This window comes from Sinocyclocheilus rhinocerous, unplaced genomic scaffold, assembly GCF_001515625.1.
Source record: "Sinocyclocheilus rhinocerous isolate Xijiao unplaced genomic scaffold, SAMN03320098_v1.1 scaffold561, whole genome shotgun sequence".
Taxonomy (NCBI): domain Eukaryota; kingdom Metazoa; phylum Chordata; class Actinopteri; order Cypriniformes; family Cyprinidae; genus Sinocyclocheilus; species Sinocyclocheilus rhinocerous.
In genome coordinates this window covers 725,373-746,242 of record NW_015641041.1, presented here as the reverse complement: position 1 = coordinate 746,242, position 20,870 = coordinate 725,373, and the positions used below count along the sequence as shown (strand labels likewise).

General features: G+C 35.3%; 1 protein-coding gene and 1 long non-coding RNA gene across 4 annotated transcripts in view; one reads left to right on the top strand and one right to left on the bottom strand.

The window, feature by feature from the left end:
* Window positions 1-13,905, bottom strand: part of LOC107754344 (uncharacterized) — a 14,677-nt gene extending 772 nt beyond the window's left edge. The window contains exons 1-2 of the long non-coding RNA XR_001641577.1: window positions 13,833-13,905; window positions 3,729-3,733 (exon numbers count right to left, since the gene is read on the bottom strand). This is a non-coding gene — a long non-coding RNA (uncharacterized LOC107754344). The remainder of the gene's footprint in view (window positions 1-3,728; window positions 3,734-13,832) is intronic.
* Window positions 1-20,252, top strand: part of LOC107754343 (synaptotagmin-7-like) — a 132,972-nt gene extending 112,720 nt beyond the window's left edge. For all 3 annotated transcript variants that reach the window (XM_016570760.1, XM_016570759.1, XM_016570757.1), the window contains 6 exons: window positions 13,840-13,951; window positions 15,512-15,779; window positions 16,118-16,287; window positions 16,475-16,589; window positions 16,691-16,890; window positions 19,015-20,252. In XM_016570760.1, coding sequence (XP_016426246.1) covers window positions 13,840-13,951; window positions 15,512-15,779; window positions 16,118-16,287; window positions 16,475-16,589; window positions 16,691-16,890; window positions 19,015-19,119 — 970 coding nt within the window. In that variant the 3' untranslated portion in view covers window positions 19,120-20,252. The remainder of the gene's footprint in view (window positions 1-13,839; window positions 13,952-15,511; window positions 15,780-16,117; window positions 16,288-16,474; window positions 16,590-16,690; window positions 16,891-19,014) is intronic.
* Window positions 20,253-20,870: the final 618 nt, after the last annotated feature.

Below are 20,870 nucleotides of genomic sequence, written 5' to 3'. Positions count from 1 at the left end.
CGTTTGACAGCACTAATATATATATATATATATATATATATATATATATGGAATGGAATATACAACATTTTAGCGAATCGGTTTAGTTCAGTGAAATGGTTCAAAAATTTTTTTTTAAATAATCACTTTTATAATATATTTTATGTAAATTAGTGTGTGTGTGTGTGTGTGTGTGTGGTTCATATTTAACAAATATACAGTATATTAAATATAAATAAATGAATATTTAATAAACATATACAAAAATATTTGCAAATGAATATTTAATAAATATATACAAAAATACCAAATATATAAATTTTCAGTTATGAATGGCACTTTATGCATTATAATACAATATTGCAATGGAATATTTTTTGTCAAAATATGTGTTTTATCACTGTTTTCATTCAAGTATGTAAATTAGGCTGTTTTTGTATTAGTTGTATATTAGTTATATTTGGTGTTTTGTCAATTTGAGGTTAATGCTCTTACCCTAACTAAAATAATCATTGTTTATGTGCTGGATAAATAATACTTTATTATATAATGTTTATTGCAGTAGCTATATTTTGTTAATAGCTTGTAGTATAGCTAACTAGCTGTTCAAAAGAGTACCTTTAACTATTTTGTGTAAAGTAGCTTCCCCAGCACCGCTGTACAGTTCAATAGTGTTTGGTGAACTTTCTCTTGAAACCCCACTTGACTCGTTCAATATTTTTCAGATGTTCCGGGTGGTTTATTCAGTCTTTCTCTCTCGTTTTCGCCTCAAACATGTTTTTTCTTTTCTCCCGTTCCCTGGTTAATTAGGGCTGGAGTAAAATTCAGCGCTCGCCAAACACACACACATGCAATTAACTCAGCCAGGAAGAGCTAGCAGACTAATAAGGAGAAGACACAGAGTGAGAGAGAGAGACTGTGTCTGAATAGCCAAGCCTTCTAGCTGTTGGCACGTTCCTCTGGCCCATTTGCGGCTGCTCTGAAGGCTTGTGATTACCCAGAATGCCCAGTGAATGAGAATCAAACAGGAAGCTCTCGGCACTGGAGTAGCAACATAGCTGCGCTCAGATATTAAAGCAGTGGCTGATATAATGTGGAAAGCAAATGATCTCGGAGATGGAGATAATGTATTCACACACACACACGAACGCAGGCTTTGAAGTGAGATCTGATGGTTGTATCTGTATGAAGTGCTTGAATAAGCATGAGTGAGATCTGGAGACTGGATCACTGAGACGCTGGAATGAAACCATGCCCGGGTCATAATTCACTCCAACATCAAAACAGCACAAATAAAATATTTTTGGGGCTGTGAATTTAATGTATCAATTTAGTAAAATTAATTATAAAATTATAATAATTTTATATTTTACAGAATAAATAAATAATCATAATCATAATTGCACAATTATATAAAAATTACCTAGTTAGAAGAAAGAGTATCTTTTAAAAGTTGAACTCTTATTATATATAATTTTTACTAATAATATTTAATTACTAATAATAATGTATAATAACTAATGAAAATAAATAATAATATAATTACTAATTATATTTGTAAATCAATTATTAGTCCTAGAAAATAATATTTTGCATTTAAAAAAAGTCCTGGAAAATTATATTTTGCATAAAGTAAATGAAGCATATTTTTAATACTGTTAATTGTTAACATTATTTTCATGACAATTAAAGGTAAAGCGAAAATGTTATTTTATTTTATTTTTTATCTTTTTTAAATGGCACTAATTTAAATTCAGTACAACATACTATCTTTATTGATTTGTATAATTTTTTTAGAAAAAAAAATTGCATAAAGAAAATTAAGCACTTTTTAAGGCTGCTTATTGTTTACATAATTTTCATGACAATTAAAGGTGAAGTGAAAACTAATGACTGGTTTCAAATAGGTTTCATTCATTCATTCACAACATACTGTCTTTATTTATTTAAATGGACTTAAATTAAATTCAGTACAAATAATACTTTTACTATATCGAATTTGCAAATATTAATAAATAAATAATATTATTAATTGTAGCAGTGATTATTTTTTAAATTACAGTATGCTACTGAGAAATGGGATTGAACATGTTTAATTACCATGAAAATAATATCATAGTACAGAAAATAATAATGGTCTTAAAACAGATTAAGTTTCCTCATGCACATATATTTGAGTTGATGGTGGGCTGAAGTGTGACCCGGACGTGTTCCTGACCGGTTTCATGACATTCGCTCGTGTGCCGTGTGCAGCGAGAGCCAGCGATTCATATCACGTCCCCTTTGCCACGTAAAGACTCGTCACACATACTAACACACAGCTTTTCTCTGCCATTTTGCTGTTGATTCAAGCGTGCGGCACCTTTATAGGGAGGCTTTGCTGTGGATCGGGGCTGAAGCTCCCACTGCGATCATGGCATTTCGATTGAATGGATTTAAAAGCACACACACAGAGTATAAATGCTGTGAGACTCTCGACTGTGTTGTGTCAGAGAGAGGATCTTTCTGATGGAAACCCAGCCGGAGGCTCTCAGATTCTTTATACTCTGTTAGTTTGAGTCTATGAATGAAACTCATTCACATTGTGTGTTGTTCTACTGTATACGCTGTTGACATTTACACTATTCACAATGGAGTACTAGCATGCTGCATACTGCGCACTATATACTGTATGCTGCATAATGTTGACATATATTGTGTATTTTGAAATTTGCACCTTATATAAAATAAAATAAGTTCATAATTATTGTGACAAGTTAATAAAGAAAAAATGATAGTTTTCATTTAGTTTACCTTGCCACATTAAAACAACTAAAACTAAAACTGAAATAAATCTTTAAAAAATATATAATTATACATAATAAAAATAAAAATAATAAAAAATGACAAAAATACAACAAAATTACTAACACTAACAAAAATGAAAATGAAAATGGAAGATAAAACTACAGCAAACTATTGTTAAAAACTGTAATGGTATCTTAACGATACCTTTATGATGCTGTACCTTTAATATATATATTGCAATGGAACTGCTGAATTCTTTCGGTTAAAACTCTAATTAAGTCATTACATGAAGCATGATACATTTTGGTAAGTTGTACTGTATCTTTCAAGAACTTCTGATGCTCATTTATGTTTATTTTGCGCTATAACTTGTAATAAAGTGGAAAAGACTCGCGCTCCACAATTTAGCGAGTGCCAAAACGGCATCTATTGTTTGAATTTTGTGATAAAATATGCAGAATTTGAAAGTTGAGACTTTGTTTTTATCAGAAGTAACAAACCACAAAGCTTGTTACGAGAGTCGCATTACAAATAATGTTTGGTGAAGAGAAAACAGTGGATCTGGCAGCCCTGGCTTGAACTACAGGTGATTCATAGGGTCAAGCTAAATGATTGCTTGATCAGTCCTAAATTCGTCAAAAGGAACATTTTATTCATGCAAGTTGCTGTCTGACACGTTTTTCGGCTCGCCTTTGATTAACAGGATACAATTGGCCCTGATGATTGCTTTTATCGACCGATACCTATTATTGGCATATCGCGGTGCTGTGGTATGTATATATTGCATACTGCAAAAGTAGTATGTGTAGTATAGTAGTAGTATGTTGTTCAGAACAGTAGTATGTTGTTGGGAACACATCCCTACACACACACACACACACACTGCTGTGCTGCATGTTGTTGGTGTTCTCAGTGGGTGTGATCTGGATTATAGTATCAGCAGGAATTAAAACCCCAGTGACAAAAGCTTGTTTCTTTATTGACTGTGTTCAAACTTGCACACTCGTGGCCTTACACACACACACACACACAGCGTGTGGGCGGCTTGTGTTAGACACGTCTAGTGTTAAGCTGATAAAGGGACGCTGTGGTTTGTGGCTGTGAATACACATATTGTTGCGACCATGTATTTGCATAAAAATGCATATAATTTAAATGATTATATAATGTGGTTATTTATGCAACCCACACACAACAATTCTGCGTTTGAATGTGGTTTACAGGCGTAAACTTATATAGCAGCATATATTCAATTTGTACAAAGGTTTTTCCCTGGAGCTGCTTATAAAGTTATTCAAAGTTTCTTGCACCAAAAGCAGATTTTAAGACCATTTTCCAGCCTCTCTGACCTTTAGAATTAAACAGGCTGGTTTTGCTGCTGTACCTTTAAGATGTCTGTACACATGATCTCTGTTGTGATTGGCTGAACTCTTCGCATGTGAAATGAGAAGATTTGCTTACTTCCAGTTTGTATGTTTTTAATGCTTTCAAAGCTGCAAACTGGAAGTAAGCGAAGCTTCTAATTTCTAAATTAATAAATGTAAATACATAACTTTACACCTGTAATATATTATAGGTATAAAGTTATGTATTTACATTTATTAATTTAGCTGACACTTTCTTCCAACACTGGATGTGTGAGGATAGATGGATGGATGGATAGAATATTAATATATTTATACATGATATATTATACAAAATGTATTACATTTATTGTGTATGTATGTATGTATGTATGTATGTGTGTGTGTGTGTGTACACAGCATAATATTATTTGTTGAAATATATAATAAAATATTAATATAAATAATATTTTACTTAAAATATAAAAAAATCTAATATATATGCATATATGTGTGTGTGTGTGTGTGTGTGTGTGTTATTATGCTGTATACACATGTATATGTATATATATATATATATATATATATACATGTACTGTATATGCATATACAGAATAATACAATATATTAAAATATGTTAATAAATTAATTAAAATAATAAATTAATAAAAACAATGAGATTAAAAATAATCAAATTAATCAATTATTTTAAAAATAGACTATGTATACTGTGTATTCAGTATTTTCATGAAATGTTAATGTTCGACTAATGATTTTTTGTGTGTACCTGAAAGCTCAATTACTCCAGATAGCCGTCTCTAGCATCAGTGTGATGAACTACCAGTGTGACTTAAGTAGAAACAACTACTAGTGACAAATAGCTGTCAGTGAGAGCTCTTGAGACGAGCCCCTGCGCCCCGGTCAAACTCCTGCAGAATAATGGAGCTGTGTGTGTGTTTGTGTGTGTGTGTGTATGTGTGTGTGTGTGTGTGTCGAGCTTCTAGCACTTCACTCGAGTAGATAATCTTCTGTAATTAGCTGTAGATAAAGAGAGAGCGCAGTGTGTGTTTAAAAGCAGGTGTATTAATGAGAGGAAACAAGTGGCTGAAGCGAAAGCAACAGGCTTCGTTTGGACGCAGCAGGATTTAGCAGGCTGACTTTGCAAAAAGACTTGTAGAACAGTTTCATGATTCACATGGCCTGCAGTCGCGCTCTGGCCCTCAATGGTAGAGTTAGCCTGACGACTTTCTCACTGTTTGCTAATGCAGGTGTTGTGAGGGGCTTCTAGAGCGCTTTCTTTCTGCTCCAAGTCTCAACATATGCCTCGCAGCCCTCATTCAATTTAGATTTCTCAGTTCATGACCTCTTTAATACGTCCTGTAAGGGGTTTGTTAGCATCGCTAATGCTATATGAGCAATACTAGTGAAGCTGTTTTAACTTATGCTTCTCGACTTTTTCACTGAGATTTGACTGTATTTTATTTACATTTTTTTTGTCTCTTCGACTAGCTCACTCTGGGATCTATGCAGTGCATTTATTAATGTGTATGTGTCAATTAAAGGGTATGTTCACCCAAAAATGTAAATTTTATTTGGAGTTAAATTTATATAAATTAATAAATTATATAACATGATGATATTAGAATATATATCATGTTTATGTAAATGTGTGTGTATATATATATATATCACATTAAATAGTTTTTAATATAATAATTTTATATTGTTTGATATATTAAATATATTTACAAAAACAAGTCAATAAATAAGCTTGCATTTTAAGATAGCAGTTTTTTGTATGTTTGCCATGCATCTCTAATTTTAAGTAAATTTTTGTAACATTTATGGTTTAATGTAGTTAAATATTACATTGTTTTTCATATATTTACTATGTTTAACAATATTATAATTTAATATGATGTCATTTAGTAAATATATTAAAAACACAAGTCAATAAATAAGTTTGCATGACATGAGCAGTTACATAATTTTTTGTATATGTTTGTCATGCATCTCTAATTTTAAGATTTTTTTTTTAATGTGGGTTCAAATTAAATCATTTTTAATATAATTACTATGTTTAGCAATGTTATAATTTAATATGATTTAATATGGTTTTAATTATGAGATACACAGTTATACAATTTTTCTTTTTTATATATTTTTGCCATGCAAGGTGTTCATTTACTGAATTTTCTCTTTTTAAAGAAAAATAAAACAAAAATATTTTTAAGCAATTTTTAAGCAAAACAGTGCATTTACAAAGGAGTAAAATGTAAAGTACAAAAAAATGTGTGTGTGTGTGTGTGTGTGTTTATAGTGTGTGTGTGTGTGTGTGTTCAGCGTGGAGGGCTGCTGTCCAAGAAATTACGACACGCTTTGAATGAAGTGAATGAGCTAACAGCAGTGTGTGTGTGTTGTACTGGACAGGCTTTGACTTTTGTCTCGAAAGGCCCGTTGCATCTCACACACGCATGAAGTAATGAGTTATTGTGGTCGCTCTCATGCCGCTGTGCATTGTGGGTTGGTTATATAATCATCTCTAGTACATTATGTGGATGTGCGATCAGCATGATTTTGTGTTGTGTGTTTCTAATGGGAATCTGTATAGAGGGGAGGGCTATTTCTCTCCAGCTTGGACGCGTCGAGGTGCGTGCGTTGCTTCCCGGGCCAGGTAAATGCAGGATAGTATAACAGGTCACGGTGAACCCCAAAGCGGCCCGCCTCCAGCCCGCCTCTGAATGTGTGTGTGTGTGTGTGTGTGTGTGTGTCAGCGAGGCGCTCACCTGTACCTGTCATATATCCTTCTCCTCGTCTGCTGTATGCACTATGATCTCCTGTTTGCTGCCCCTCCATCCCTCACACACACACACACTCTCACCTCCCCTCGGTTGCCATGCCAACAGCCCACTTTCGAGGCAAGAGCGCTTGGAAGAGCACATTCCAGATGTCGGGGGGAATTCGGGCTCTGTGCGCCCCCTACTGGCCACTCCACACACCTGCAGGCTGCCGTTACATGCATTAATAATCATATATGCATTCATCATGAATATATAACATCTACTCCGTGGCGGGAGATGTTTGTACACCTCAGCTCAAGAGAAATCTTCTGTTTCTCTCTGTCTTGTTTCTCCTCGTGCTGTCCTGCATGCTGGTTTGTATTCAAATACAGCCATTTGACACTTAAAGTCGCACGTTATGGACTGAAAATACTGGTGCGCAGATGTGAATGGCTAGTGCAGTGCAACCTATTTTTCTTCTGTAATGTGATGCATTTTCAAGTGAATCAGCATATATAATTAAACAAAAAAGAAAAAAGAAAGAAAAAGAAAAATTAAGGGAAGCTGTACAACTAGTTTATTTTTTGTATTTTTTTTTTCTCTAATTATTATATTAAAGTAAATATTATATTAAACATATTAGTCGTTGTAAAACAGCAGAACACATATGATAGCACATTACTTACATTTGATATTAATGAGCCTTTAATGTCTATAATCTAATGGACTATATTAAAATAGAATAGTGTCATTTAAAAAACTAAATAAATGTAGGTATTGAACACTTTTGACTTATATCATGTTGATATTTTTGCCGTTTTATAAAAGCATTAAGCCAATATGATTATTTTAGTTGCTAAAATTAAATATGTAATTAAAAAAATGCTTTAATTTGTAATTTTATTTAAAATAACTGAACACTAATTAATATTTATACAAATTGAAAGATGAATTAAATAAAATATTTATTTTATATAATACACTTTTAGTGAGCCAAACTTTGGAATAGCCTGCAGGTGAGTCACACGTCTACAGTGAATGAATTATTCAGGCCTCAGGGAAGCGTCGACATGTCCTTTATCTGCCCTCGATCGATAGCCAAGGACATGAAGGCAGAGACAGACGGAGAGATACAGAACTTCTTTTTTCTCTGTCCTCATTTGAACGAGCCGTTTTAGGTAGGCGTGGTTAACTCTTAACTTTTATAAAGAATATCTCTTTGGATTTGAGACTTTAGTCTTTGCAACTTTACAGATCTTCTTTATGCACCAAGAGCTTGTAACACTCCAAAGAGAAAGGAAAAAATGAAATCGCATCATATGACCCCTTTAAATAAATCTTACCGACTCCAAACTTTTGAATGTTAGTGTCAGACTGATGTTCTTAAAAATAACCATTTTTAACTTGACACTTGTCATGTGTTGCCAAAAAAAATAGATCTCGAGAGTTAAAAAGCTGTCTGTAGTCAAGAATCAAGATTCATTTAGGCCACTTGTCATGCGTAAATCTACAATGCAGTGATAAATAATGACAGTATTAATATTTCGTCCAATACGGATTCTGATACTGAGTCTTCAAGCGGTCAACTGTTGCTTTGGTTTCTTGGGAATTCTATTTCTTTTTAATATCAGCTTGGGCGCTTTGTATTCAAACATTTATGGAATTAGTATGTTTATGATGTGTAAATATTAATGTGATAAATAAAGTCAGTACTATGTTTTATTGATCCTTTTCCAATATGGAAAGCACTAGCGGTCAGCTGCTGCTATGATTACCTCCTGAAATATGAGCTGTTTATTGTTGTTTGAAACAGCTATTAAAATGTTTCTTATGAGAAATGTTGAGCTGTTTTGTGTTTTTACTTTTTAAGACTCTTTAGATGAATAGTTCACCCAAAAATGAAAATTTGCTGAAAATTGATGGACTGGAGTGGTGTGGATTACTTGTGATGTTTTTATCAGCTGTTTGGACTCTCCTTCTGACGGCACCCATTCACTGCAGAGCATCCACTGGTGAGCAATTGATGTAATGCTACATTTCTCCAAATCTGATGAAGAAACAAACATATCTACACTTTGGATGACCTGGGGGCGAGTACATTTTCAGCAAATTTTCATTTCTGGGTGAACTATTAATTACCTTTAGGGTTGAAACCTTAAATGAGCTTTCAGACTCTAAAATTCACTCCCTGCTTTCTGTCATTTTCATTTCTCCATCTGTTCTCATTTCTTCACCGTTCACACCATCTTCATGGCAGCTGAATGTGTGTGCGTTCAATAAGATCGAACTAACAAAGACACTAACTCATTAACAGATTCAGCCAATCAGTGCTGCATTCAGTTCTCAATTAACCAATTACTGACACCGATCATGAATATTAATGAGGATCAGTTTCTGAAGATTTATAACCCCTGTCTCTCTCCCCTCCCGAGCTGACCTCGTGTCTGTCTGTCTGTCTGTCTGTCTGTCGTGCTCTGCCTGCTCAGTGTTTTCTTGTCTCCGCTCCGGCTACGTCTGTGTGTCTTCAACAACACGGCCACAATGTTTCCGCTATCGGCGTGGTGGCTTTTGAGAAAATGAACCAAGAGCAAAAGTGACACCATTGAGAGGATGTTTTCCTGAAACAGATGTGTTGACAGACAGACGCTTCATGGTTTGTGCGTAAAGCTCCCGCTCGACTCAGCTCCGTCCTCCCGGGCCTCAGCCGCTCTCCTTAGACTGGTGGGGATCCAGCTGGGAATATGATTTATTTAAAGGCACAGTTCACCCAAAAATAACACTTCTGTCCTGATCGACTCACCCTTGTGTTGTTTTCTGTTGGACACTGTTGGTTATTTAGAAGAATGTCCAAACTGCTTTATTTTTTTTACAGCGAAAAGCTCAGAAAAGGACTATCTATCTATCCACTTCTGTCTGTAAGAAATTAATTGAATAGTGATTTCAATTTCAGTGTTTTTATTTTATTGTATATTTTATTTTATTTTTATGTTTCATGTCTGGCTATATGCAAAAATAATTTCCCTGTTTTCTTTTTTACATTTTATTTTCAATTTTATTTAAATTTAATTTTTCCTAATGTCCATCTGGCTATTAATGCAAAATGATTTTCAGTGAATATCGCTTTAAATTTCAGTGTTTTTCTTTTAGTGTATATTTTATATTTCATTTTATAGTGCACTTTTGGCTGTATGTGAGAAGATTTTCAGTGAATGGTGATTTAAATTTCAGTTTCTATATTTATTTATTTATTCATGCCTGGCTATATGTAAAAAGTTTAATAGTGAATTATTTTATTTTTGTGGTCCACTTCTGGCTTTATGTGAAAAATAATTACATTCTATTTTATTTTTGTGGTTCACTTCTGGCTTTATGCGCAAAATGTTTCAGTGAACATAACAGTGAGTTATTTAAATTTCAGACTTTTTCTCAAAAAGCTATCGTTTGACTTCTGAGCTCTTTGAACATAGCACTTAGGTAATATAAACTTTTTTTTTTTATGTCCTTTTTGGAGCTTGACAGCAGTGGTCATCATCCACTTTCATTGTATAGACCATCATGGAACGGGAACATTCTTCAAAATATCTTCTTTTATGTCCTACAGGTTTGGAATGACATGAGGGCGAGTCGTTTGACATTTTTAAGTGAACTATCCCTTCGAATCAAGAAAAAAGCATCACATTGGCTGTCCCTGCCAGTCTAAAGACAGTCCGATCCTCCCGAATGTCTCTCTTTTCCCTCCTGCTCTCAAAGCATCACATTGGCTGTCCCTGCCAGTCTAAAGACAGTCCGATACTCCCGAATGTCTCTCTTTTCCCTCCTGCTCTCTGTGTTCGACTGTATGTGCCATTTGCTGTGTTCCTTTACACTATTTGTTTACTCCTTCTCTCTCTTTTGTCTTTCCAGCGCTCATTTTCTCTCTTTCTCCTCAAAGCTTCACCTCTCTGGAAACCAAACGCTTCCTTCCTGGTCTCTTTGTCTTTCTTTCCGTCGTTTTTTACTTTCTGTAGAACTAATGTCCAGCGTTTCTGGCTCTGTATGTGCTTTCGTTTAACTCTCCTTTCTCTCTTTCTCTCTGACTGACTGACTGCAGGGTTTCTTGTCTTTCCAGGCGTCTCTCTCTCGCTCTCTCTCTCTCTCCTGCAGCTGTGCTGGTTTGGTTGACGTCTCTCTCATGGTTTTGTTCGACTCTCCAGTCATGCGAATAATCTTCTGCCTCTCCATCACAGAAAAAGCGTCTCTCTTCCTCCTACGCTGTCTTTTGTCTCTCTTTCTCCCTCCAGCTGTTACTGTGTCTCCGTTTCGTCTGTATCCGTGTACCGCCTTCATCGCTTTTCTATGTTCATCCTGTAGTCGTCTTGTCTCTCTCTCAGTCTTTCTGTTTGTATATGAACTGTGTCTGATCACTCAGTTTCATTCAGATGTCAGCATTTGTCCTTTTCACTTTCTCTGTCTGTCTCCTCTCTCTCTCTCTCTCTCTCTCTCTGTGCTCTTTTGGCCCCTGCTCTGGTTTAGTTTGGTCCTGTTAACTAGTTCAGTAGTTTAGTCAAGCATTAAAGGAATGTGTAGGGGTTCAGGACAGGTTACGCTCGACTGGCAGCATTTGTGGAAAAATGTTACTTACCACAAAAAAATAACTTTAACTTCACTGTCATGACCGCAAGTTATCTGCCTACAAAAGTTATTGGTAAAAATACTCTATGACCTTGCATTCTACTTTTAAACCCTCCATTTTATTTTATTTTTATTGTATTTTTTTTTCTCTTTTTTAAGCCAGAATATTCAAGAGCCAGAATATTTTGTCAATACACATTTATTTATTTATTTATTTATTTATGTATGGCTGAGTGAGTGAGTCAAAATATTTTCTGTTGCAGTATACATTTTATTTATTTTATTTTTTTAATGGACCAATAAGTCATGTTGTGCCATGTTATGGCAGAATATTTAAGAGTCAAAATATTTTTTTGGTAATTACTCATTTATTTATTTATGAGTGAGTGAGTGAGTGAGTTATTTTATTTTTTAAGTGGCGAGATTAATCAAAATTACTTTCTGTGGGAGTACACATTTTATTTTATTTTATTTTTAATTAAGTGATGAGTCAAAATAATTTTCAGTGGCATTAAACATTTATTTTATTTGTATTTTTTTGAATAGAGCAATTACTCACAATTATTACTGTGATGATACAAATTTTTTATTTGTTTGTTTGTTTATTGGAGTGGTGGGTCAAAATAATTTTTTGGGCAATACACATTTATTTTATTTATTCCTTAAAGGAACACTCCACTATTTTTGAAAATAGGCTCATTTTCCAACTCCCCTAGAGTTAAACAGTTGAGTTTTACCGTTTTCGAATCCATTCAGCCGATCTCCGGGTCTGGCGGTAGCACTTTTAGCTGCAGCTTAGCATAGATCATTGAATCTGATTAGACCGTTAGCATCTCGCTTCTGTAGATAACTTCTGTAGTTACATCATGTACTAAGAACGACGGAAAATGAAAAGTAACTCTAGGGGAGTTGGAAAATGAGCCTATTTTCAAAAATAGTGGAATGTTCCTTTAAACTAAGTAAAACTTTTTTGTGTAACAGTAAACATTATTTATAATGGATGCATGAGTTAATGAGATAATTATTTTCTGTGGTAATAAACATTATATCACAAATGACTATCAACCATCTTGGCTTGTCCTGAACCCATAGCATTCCTTTATGTAGATTTTCCAGTCCAGGCCAACCGTCCCAATCCGACTTCGGACACCAACCCTTGGAAAACACAACGGACCACATCGTGATGTGATGAATTGACAGCTTTTTATGTTTGCTGAGACATTAATGGCAGTTAATGGTGTCTTTTGTATGTTTTATTTGTATTTTTGGCTGTGCTACAGCATAAACTGAAGTAACTTTTTGTCCCACAATGTTTTTATGTTTTGTAACAGAAAATGTGTAAAAGTTTGAACTATGTGATTTTCCTGTTCTATTTCTCTGTTGTGGCTTTATTTCATTGTGTTCGAGCGATTGAAAGTAATACGCATTCCCATGCTTGTTATTAATTTGTCTTCTTCATATTCTTGTCCGTTTCTAAACTTTGTGACGAAGCCGGTCAGAATAATACGAGTCGGCGCTCTTAGAGTTCATCGCCAGACCTGGAGATCGGCTGAATGGATTCGAAAACGGTAAAACTCAACTGTTTAACTCTAGGGGAGTTGGAAAATGAGCCTATTTTCAAAAATAGTGGAATGTTCCTTTAAACTAAGTAAAACTTTTTTGTGTAACAGTAAACATTATTTATAATGGATGCATGAGTTAATGAGATAATTATTTTCTGTGGTAATAAACATTATATCACAAATGACTATCAACCATCTTGGCTTGTCCTGAACCCATAGCATTCCTTTATGTAGATTTTCCAGTCCAGGCCAACCGTCCCAATCCGACTTCGGACACCAACCCTTGGAAAACACAACGGACCACATCGTGACGTGATGAATTGACAGCTTTTTATGTTTGCTGAGACATTAATGGCAGTTAATGGTGTCTTTTGTATGTTTTATTTGTATTTTTGACTGTGCTACAGCATAAACTGAAGTAACTTTTTGTCCCACAATGTTTTTATGTTTTGTAACAGAAAATGTGTAAAAGTTTGAACTATGTGATTTTCCTGTTCTATTTCTCTGTTGTGGCTTTATTTCATTGTGTTCGAGCGATTGAAAGTAATACGCATTCCCATGCTTGTTATTAATTTGTCTTCTTCATATTCTTGTCCGTTTCTAAACTTTGTGACGAAGCCGGTCAGAATAATACGAGTCGGCGCTCTTAGAGTTCATAAGGTCATCTGGGTTTGAAGGTTTGATTCTGTGGCAAAGAGAAAGAAACACAGGGCAAGTCACACATGACTGGTATGTTTAGTGATCTCTGTTTGTCTCTGTCTGTCTCTCACCCTGCAGTAGGAATATGGGGAATAAGCCAGCTAACAGTCCTAAGGGTCAGCCGCCAGACGCAGACGGCCATTCCTCAGTGTCTGACCTTGCCAACTCGCTCACTGGAGACATGGTGATGGTAGGACAGTGTGTTTGCATGTAGCATCCTGGTCCTGAATAGTCTTTCTTATTGCCGCCATAACGTCTGAATCACACTGCAGTTCATTCGGCCCCCTTAGACAGGAAGAAGAAGTCTGAACGACATGTAAAGTAACCAGGGGAATATTAAATAGGTGAAAATGCTAACTGATTTACTGAAGGGCATGACATTGATAAATAGGTGCTTTTTTAGCCTTTAAATACCTGCTGAGTGTCTCAAAACTCTTAAGGCAAGACACTACAGGCAAAAAATGTTTTTTAATGCACTGGTCAGTTTTGTATGTAAGTTTGTTTACACCACAGGATAAAAAATTTTAAAAAGGAGGGGGAGGGGGAAGGAAAGTTGTGAGTTTATATCTCGCAGTTCTGAGAAGAAAAGTCAGAATTGTGATTAAAAAATTCGAAATTACCTTTTTTATTTTTTATTCCGTTGTGGAAACAAACAAACAAACAATAAATAAATAAATAATTGAGATGTAAACTCAATTGCGTGAAAAAAAAAAAGTCAGAATTACGAGATATAAACTATTAAAAATAAAAAAATTAATTCCTCAAAATTGCAAGTTTATGTCTCATAATTCTGAGTTTAGATCTAGCAATTCTGACATTTATAAACTTGGAATTCTGAGAAGAAAAGTCAGAACTGTGAGATATAAACTCGCAATTACAAGAAAAAGTCATAATTTTGAGTTAAAGTCATAATTACCTTTCTTTTTGTTTCATGAGTGGGTTAAAAAAAAAATTGCGAGATGTAAACTTAGAATTGTGAGGGGAAAAAGTCAGAATTCTGAGTTTATATCTCGCAATTCTTTTTTTTCTCAGAATTACATGTTTATATTTCACAATCCTGAGTTTAGATCTTGCAATTCTGACATTTATAAACTCACAATTGCAAGAAAAAAAAAGTTATAATTGTGAGTTAAAAAGTCTTAATTACCATTTTTATTTTTCCTAAGTGAAAAAAAAACAGAATTGCGAGATGTAAAGATTTTTTTCTTAGAATTTCACATTTTTGTTGTTGATTTTATACAACATTTTATTCCTAAAAACATTCAATTACATTTTTTTTTCTGTCTGTTGACAGTATTTTCTGATTGATGGAATGATAAAAATAGATATGCAAATCCCCTCTGTAAAAACCTCTAACTCTAATATATGAACAAAATGAAAGAAGAATTTTGAATCTGGCTTTATCCAGTGTTCAGATTTCTGTTCTGAAAATGTATGCAAATTAGTGCATATTTAATAAGATAATGCATTCATTAACATATTTAAAACTAACATTTCAGACAACTTACAATACAAAAGATATGTGCAATTCTTAGTTAAATCAATCAACTGGGGAAGTATAGTGATATCGGTTAGCTCATTTTTTACCCTTATTCACCTGTGGAGTCTTGCCCTAAATATCTTAAGACGTGTCTGTGTGTGTTTGTGTTTCTCGATCAGTAATAACAGCAGGCGTCTCTGAATTAGGCTGAGGTGTTTATGCTTTTGCGCTGTTCTTCACGTTCGTCTTTCTCTCTCACGCTCTCTTTAGTTGTCTCCGGGGTCGGAAGACGACGACCACGAAGGTCCAGTGAGCGAGAAACTGGGCAGGATTCAGTTCAGCTTGGGCTACAGCTTCCAAGACACGACTCTGACGGTGAAGATACTCAAAGGTCAAGACCTGCCCGCTAAAGACTTCTCTGGGACGTCCGACCCCTTCGTCAAAATCTACCTACTGCCCGACAGAAAGCACAAACTCGAGACCAAAATCAAGAGGAAAAATCTCAACCCTCACTGGAACGAAACCTTCCTGTTTGAAGGTCAGTTTTTAGTTGAAACAATTCTCTCATTAATTCCCTCTTGATAAAAATACAAACTACATTTAAAACAATCTCACAAAAAAATAATACCTCCCACCGGGTGGAGGTGGCTACGGGTGCGAGGGCCCTTTAAACACTGCATGCAGCTTTAATTTGTTGTTGTTTTTTACATGACAGTAATGAGAATTTGAGAAGGAAATATGCTTAATTGTCAGGAACACAATGTCGCCATACAAAAATGTTCTGGTTTTATTATGCAAAACATTTTCTTTTGAATTTGGGATGAATTATGTCCTGTTTTCATCATTCTGGATGAATCTAATCTCACATGTCTTCAGGATTCCCGTATGAGAAGGTGCGGGAGAGAACGCTGTATCTCCAGGTGCTGGATTACGATCGGTTCAGTCGTAATGACCCGATCGGAGAGGTCTCGATTCCTCTGAATAAAGTGGAGCTCGGACAGCTGAAGACGTTCTGGAAGGATCTCAAACCCTGCAGTGATGGCAGCGTGAGTCACTTTTCCATACAATGAAAGCAAAAGTAGTCCATAGGACTAGTGCACTATATTATAAGTCTTCGGAAGGCTTTATAATAGCTTTGCGCAAGTAACAGATTGAAATTGATGGCGTTATTTTCTGAAAATCTTCACTTTCAAATCTCATTCAAGCTTGTGTCTGTTTGCATGTGTGTTGCAGGGAAGTCGTGGAGATCTGCTGTTGTCTCTGTGTTATAACCCCACTGCCAACACCATCACTGTTAACATCATAAAAGCTCGCAACCTCAAAGCCATGGACATCGGGGGCACCTCAGGTACACGTATAATAACAAACACACGGGCTGAGATGCCATAATCAATGAATACATGTCTCATTTGCATAACTCACAGGCTCTCGTTCTCTGATTGGCTGTAGACCCCTATGTAAAAGTATGGCTAATGCACAAAGACAAGCGAGTGGAGAAGAAGAAGACAGTGACCATCAAACGCTGCCTGAACCCCATTTTTAACGAATCCTTCCCTTTTGACGTGCCCGCACATGTTCTCCGAGAGACAACCATCATCATCACCGTCATGGATAAGGATCGACTGAGCCGCAACGATGTCATTGGAAAGGTATATACATATATATATAAATAATATTAAAATTAGTGCTGTCAAACGATTAATCGCATCCAAAATAAACACTTTTGTTTACATAATATATGTATGTATGTTGTTTATATTTATTATGTATATATAAATACACACACATGCATGTATATATTACAGAAAAATAAGTTGTTTATATATTAAATATATTTATTTATAATATAAATTTTATGAATATAAACATAAACATGTAAATATTTTCAAACTATATACTGTATGTGTATGTACTAATATATACATAATAAATATACACAGAACACACACATATATTATGCAAACAAAAACTTTATTTTGTATGCGATTAATCGCGATTAATCGTTTGACAGCACTAACTAAAATATATATTTATTATACATTTTTGTATATTATAACATGTATATGATCAATATAATTAAATATATTATTGTCAAAATTATATTTATTTTTTTACAAATTATTTTTATATATTATAACATGTATATGATCAATATAATTAAATATATTATTGTCAAAATTATATTTATTTTTTTACAAATTATTTTTATATATTATAACATGTATATGATCAATATAATTAAATATATTATTGTCAAAATTATATTTATTTTTACAATCAGAGCAGCACTTATTTGGCCAAAAATACTCTAATTTAGAGTATTGAACGTGAATACATAAATTTACACTAAATACAGTTAATAAAACTATGTAACACTAAATTATATAACTTCACTAGAAACCTAGTCATAAATGGCAGTGTTAAACTACATTCTTTGCTACAAAAAGATGACGTAAAATGCAGTGCATTAATCAGTTAATCAATAAATCGGTTCATTTAAAATAAGGCATCCTAATGAACTGATTGACTAAAATGAATCAGACATCCCAGTGCCTTTCGGAACAGATTATTTTAGATCTTTATAGTTTGATTTTTTATTTTTTTAGAGAAGCTTGAGATACTATGACTATACTATATTTTAGTAAATAAATCATATATATTGTATATTAAATAATATATACATATAATTTAATTATTAAAATTTGAATTTTTATGTAATAATGAGATCTGCTGTTGTCTCTGTGTTATAACCCCACTGCCAACACCATCACTGTTAACATCATAAAAGCTCGCAACCTCAAAGCCATGGACATCGGGGGCACCTCAGGTACACGTATAATAACAAAAACATAAACATGGGCTGAGACGGCATAATCAATGAATAGCTGCATGTCTCATTTGCATAACTCGCGGCCTCTCGTTCTCTGATTGGCTGCAGACCCGTATGTAAAAGTATGGCTAATGCACAAAGACAAGCGAGTGGAGAAGAAGAAGACAGTCACCATCAAACGCTGCCTGAACCCCATTTTTAACGAGTCCTTCCCTTTTGACGTGCCCGCACATGTTCTCCGAGAGACCACCATCATCATCACCGTCATGGACAAGGATCGACTGAGCCGCAACGATGTCATAGGAAAGGTGCTTCCTTTATATATATATATTTAGAAATTCAGACCGCTTATTTGCATACCGACATGGTTGAAATTAATCACCATTATATTTCGACTAACTGTAATACTGTATAAGATTTCCCTTCGAACTGAAAGCATAAATCTCAGCTATCTGCTGCCAGTTTCAGAACAAAACGCAAAACTGTGATGCTTTGTTCACTGCAGCGCTTCACTATTATTCATATTATTAATATTAATATTAAATAATATAATATTATACAATAAACAAATTTTAAATTCATAATTTAAAAGGGTTGGGAATCGGTCCTATTTTCAAAACAAAATACTAGAAAGTAATGATTTCCATGAAATTCGTTGACTGTTGCAGAACGCTGTGCCAAAGCCCTTTGACCGTGTTTTTGGCACCACGGTTCAGCAGCCGTACTGAATCAAAAGCGGCACGACAACAGAAAATGGGGTTCTTCAAAACTACTAAAAGTATCATTAATGGAATCATTTAGGAACAGGAATCATTTAGTGGAATTGGAAACGAGTCGTTAAATTCTTTATGATTCACCACCTGGTTTTGAAAAGAGCGGGAACCCTGCTGTGCCCTTCAGTCTTGTTTACCATCATCTCTTTCTCTTTTGTTCTCTCTCTCAGATCTACTTGTCATGGAAGAGTGGTCCTGCCGAGGTCAAACACTGGAAGGACATGTTGAGCCGGCCACGCACAAACGTGGCGCAGTGGCATGCCCTCAAAGCCTGATTCGCCCTCGCCATTTCCCATTTTTCCACCCGAAACCCCGTCCTTATGCACAAGACTAACTTGCTGCCAGGCGGCACAACACGGGTACTTTTAGCCATCCCCTCTTGTAACCTTTAAGCTTCTCTCTCCTCCACTTTCGTCTTTACTCTGGTAACATGTAGTACAAATGCCTGCTTGTTCGCTAGTTACGCCAACGGTTCTTTTGTGCATTAGCATCCGTTCTGGACTCTGGGATAGTCGCTAAATCCAACAAAGCCATTTAAAGATGCTCTGAAAGCATTCGCGCTGCAGCTACACGTTACCAGGATGTTGTATCCTTCCCGTTTTGGTTTTTTAGCCCTATTCCCCCGTGTTCCTCAGGCTGGAGAGGTCTGACATCTTTGGGATGTGTGAAGGCTTCACCTCGGCCCTGTCCCTCGTCTCATTCCACTAACCACACGTCTAGTCCCGGAGGCTCATGGGAGCTCATTTGGGAGCCTTTAAATTGGCCACTGCTGTAATGGATCGAGTCGCAGGAACTCTGGGAGTAGTATTTTTCCAGGTCTCAAGACGTCCCATGCGAGTCCAACAGCGCCGGAGGGCCGCGGTAATTAAAGCCATGAGGGGAAACGAGACGCTCTCTTTCCATTAGCAGTCTCTCGTTTCTTTTAGTCTCCATTTATAGTTGTTTTTCTCGAAATCCCTGACCTCTCCAAGCCTTTTTCCACATCTATCCCACTTGACCTGATTTTCCGTATCTTTGTTCCTTCTTTCTTTCTCTCTCTCTCTTCTCTCTTTCTTCTTCTTCTAAGTAAACCGCTCCGATTGGTTCAGCTGAAAGCCGTAGACATTGAAACCTTACGCCATCTGGAGACTTACAGACAGCAAATGGACTTCATCCTCGTCCTTTTTGCTTTTTTTTCTCTGTGGTTTCTCTTTATCGCTGACACAATAGTAGTGAAGTCCCTCTTTTTCTCGGGATCCCTTGTCGTCCGTGTGCTGTGAGTGACGTGTCGTAGATCCAACCGAAATATCGTTAAAAAACATTAATCACCAGGGCGGAAAAAGAAAACGACTTTCTCAAAGGATCGTTCCAGGTCTTCTGGGAATTTTGGATGGAATCCGGATGGAAAAAAAAAAAGGACACACACATACAAAAAAAAAAACATAAAAAACTTGATGTCATCTTTTTTCATCAAAAGGACTTTTGAAGAAACCAATCAGAATTGTTCTTCCAGATTTGCTGTGAAATATAGAAGCAAAAAGTTGATTTTGCGTCGCGTGCACCGGATAGTTCTCACCACACTTTGCTGTAGTGACGTGTTTCTTTGTGTGTGTGTGTGTGTGTGTGTGCGCTGATAGGGGCTCATCCTTTACAGAAACCCTCCAGTTAATGGAAAAAAACCTGCCTTTACCCACGAATGTGTGCGTATGAGACTGTTTCAGGAGGTAGATGGGGATGAATCTCACCGAAACATGACCTGGTCACATTTTATCCCAAAAATCAAAAGAAAAAAATATGAAATTATATTTTGAATAAAGAAAATGAAAAAAAAATTTTATTGTGATATTATTTTCATGAAAAACACATTTACCCCCCAAATGCTCATTACCATAAATAACTAATAATTTAAATAAAATTTCAAGGCTTCTGCAGTAAAACGTGAAATCGCGATGCCTTGAAAGTGGACAAAACCGGCTTTTTTTTGACAAAACGTGTTTAGGGGTTCAGATCGCGCTATATGTGGAGAATAATGCACGGCAATCAGCTC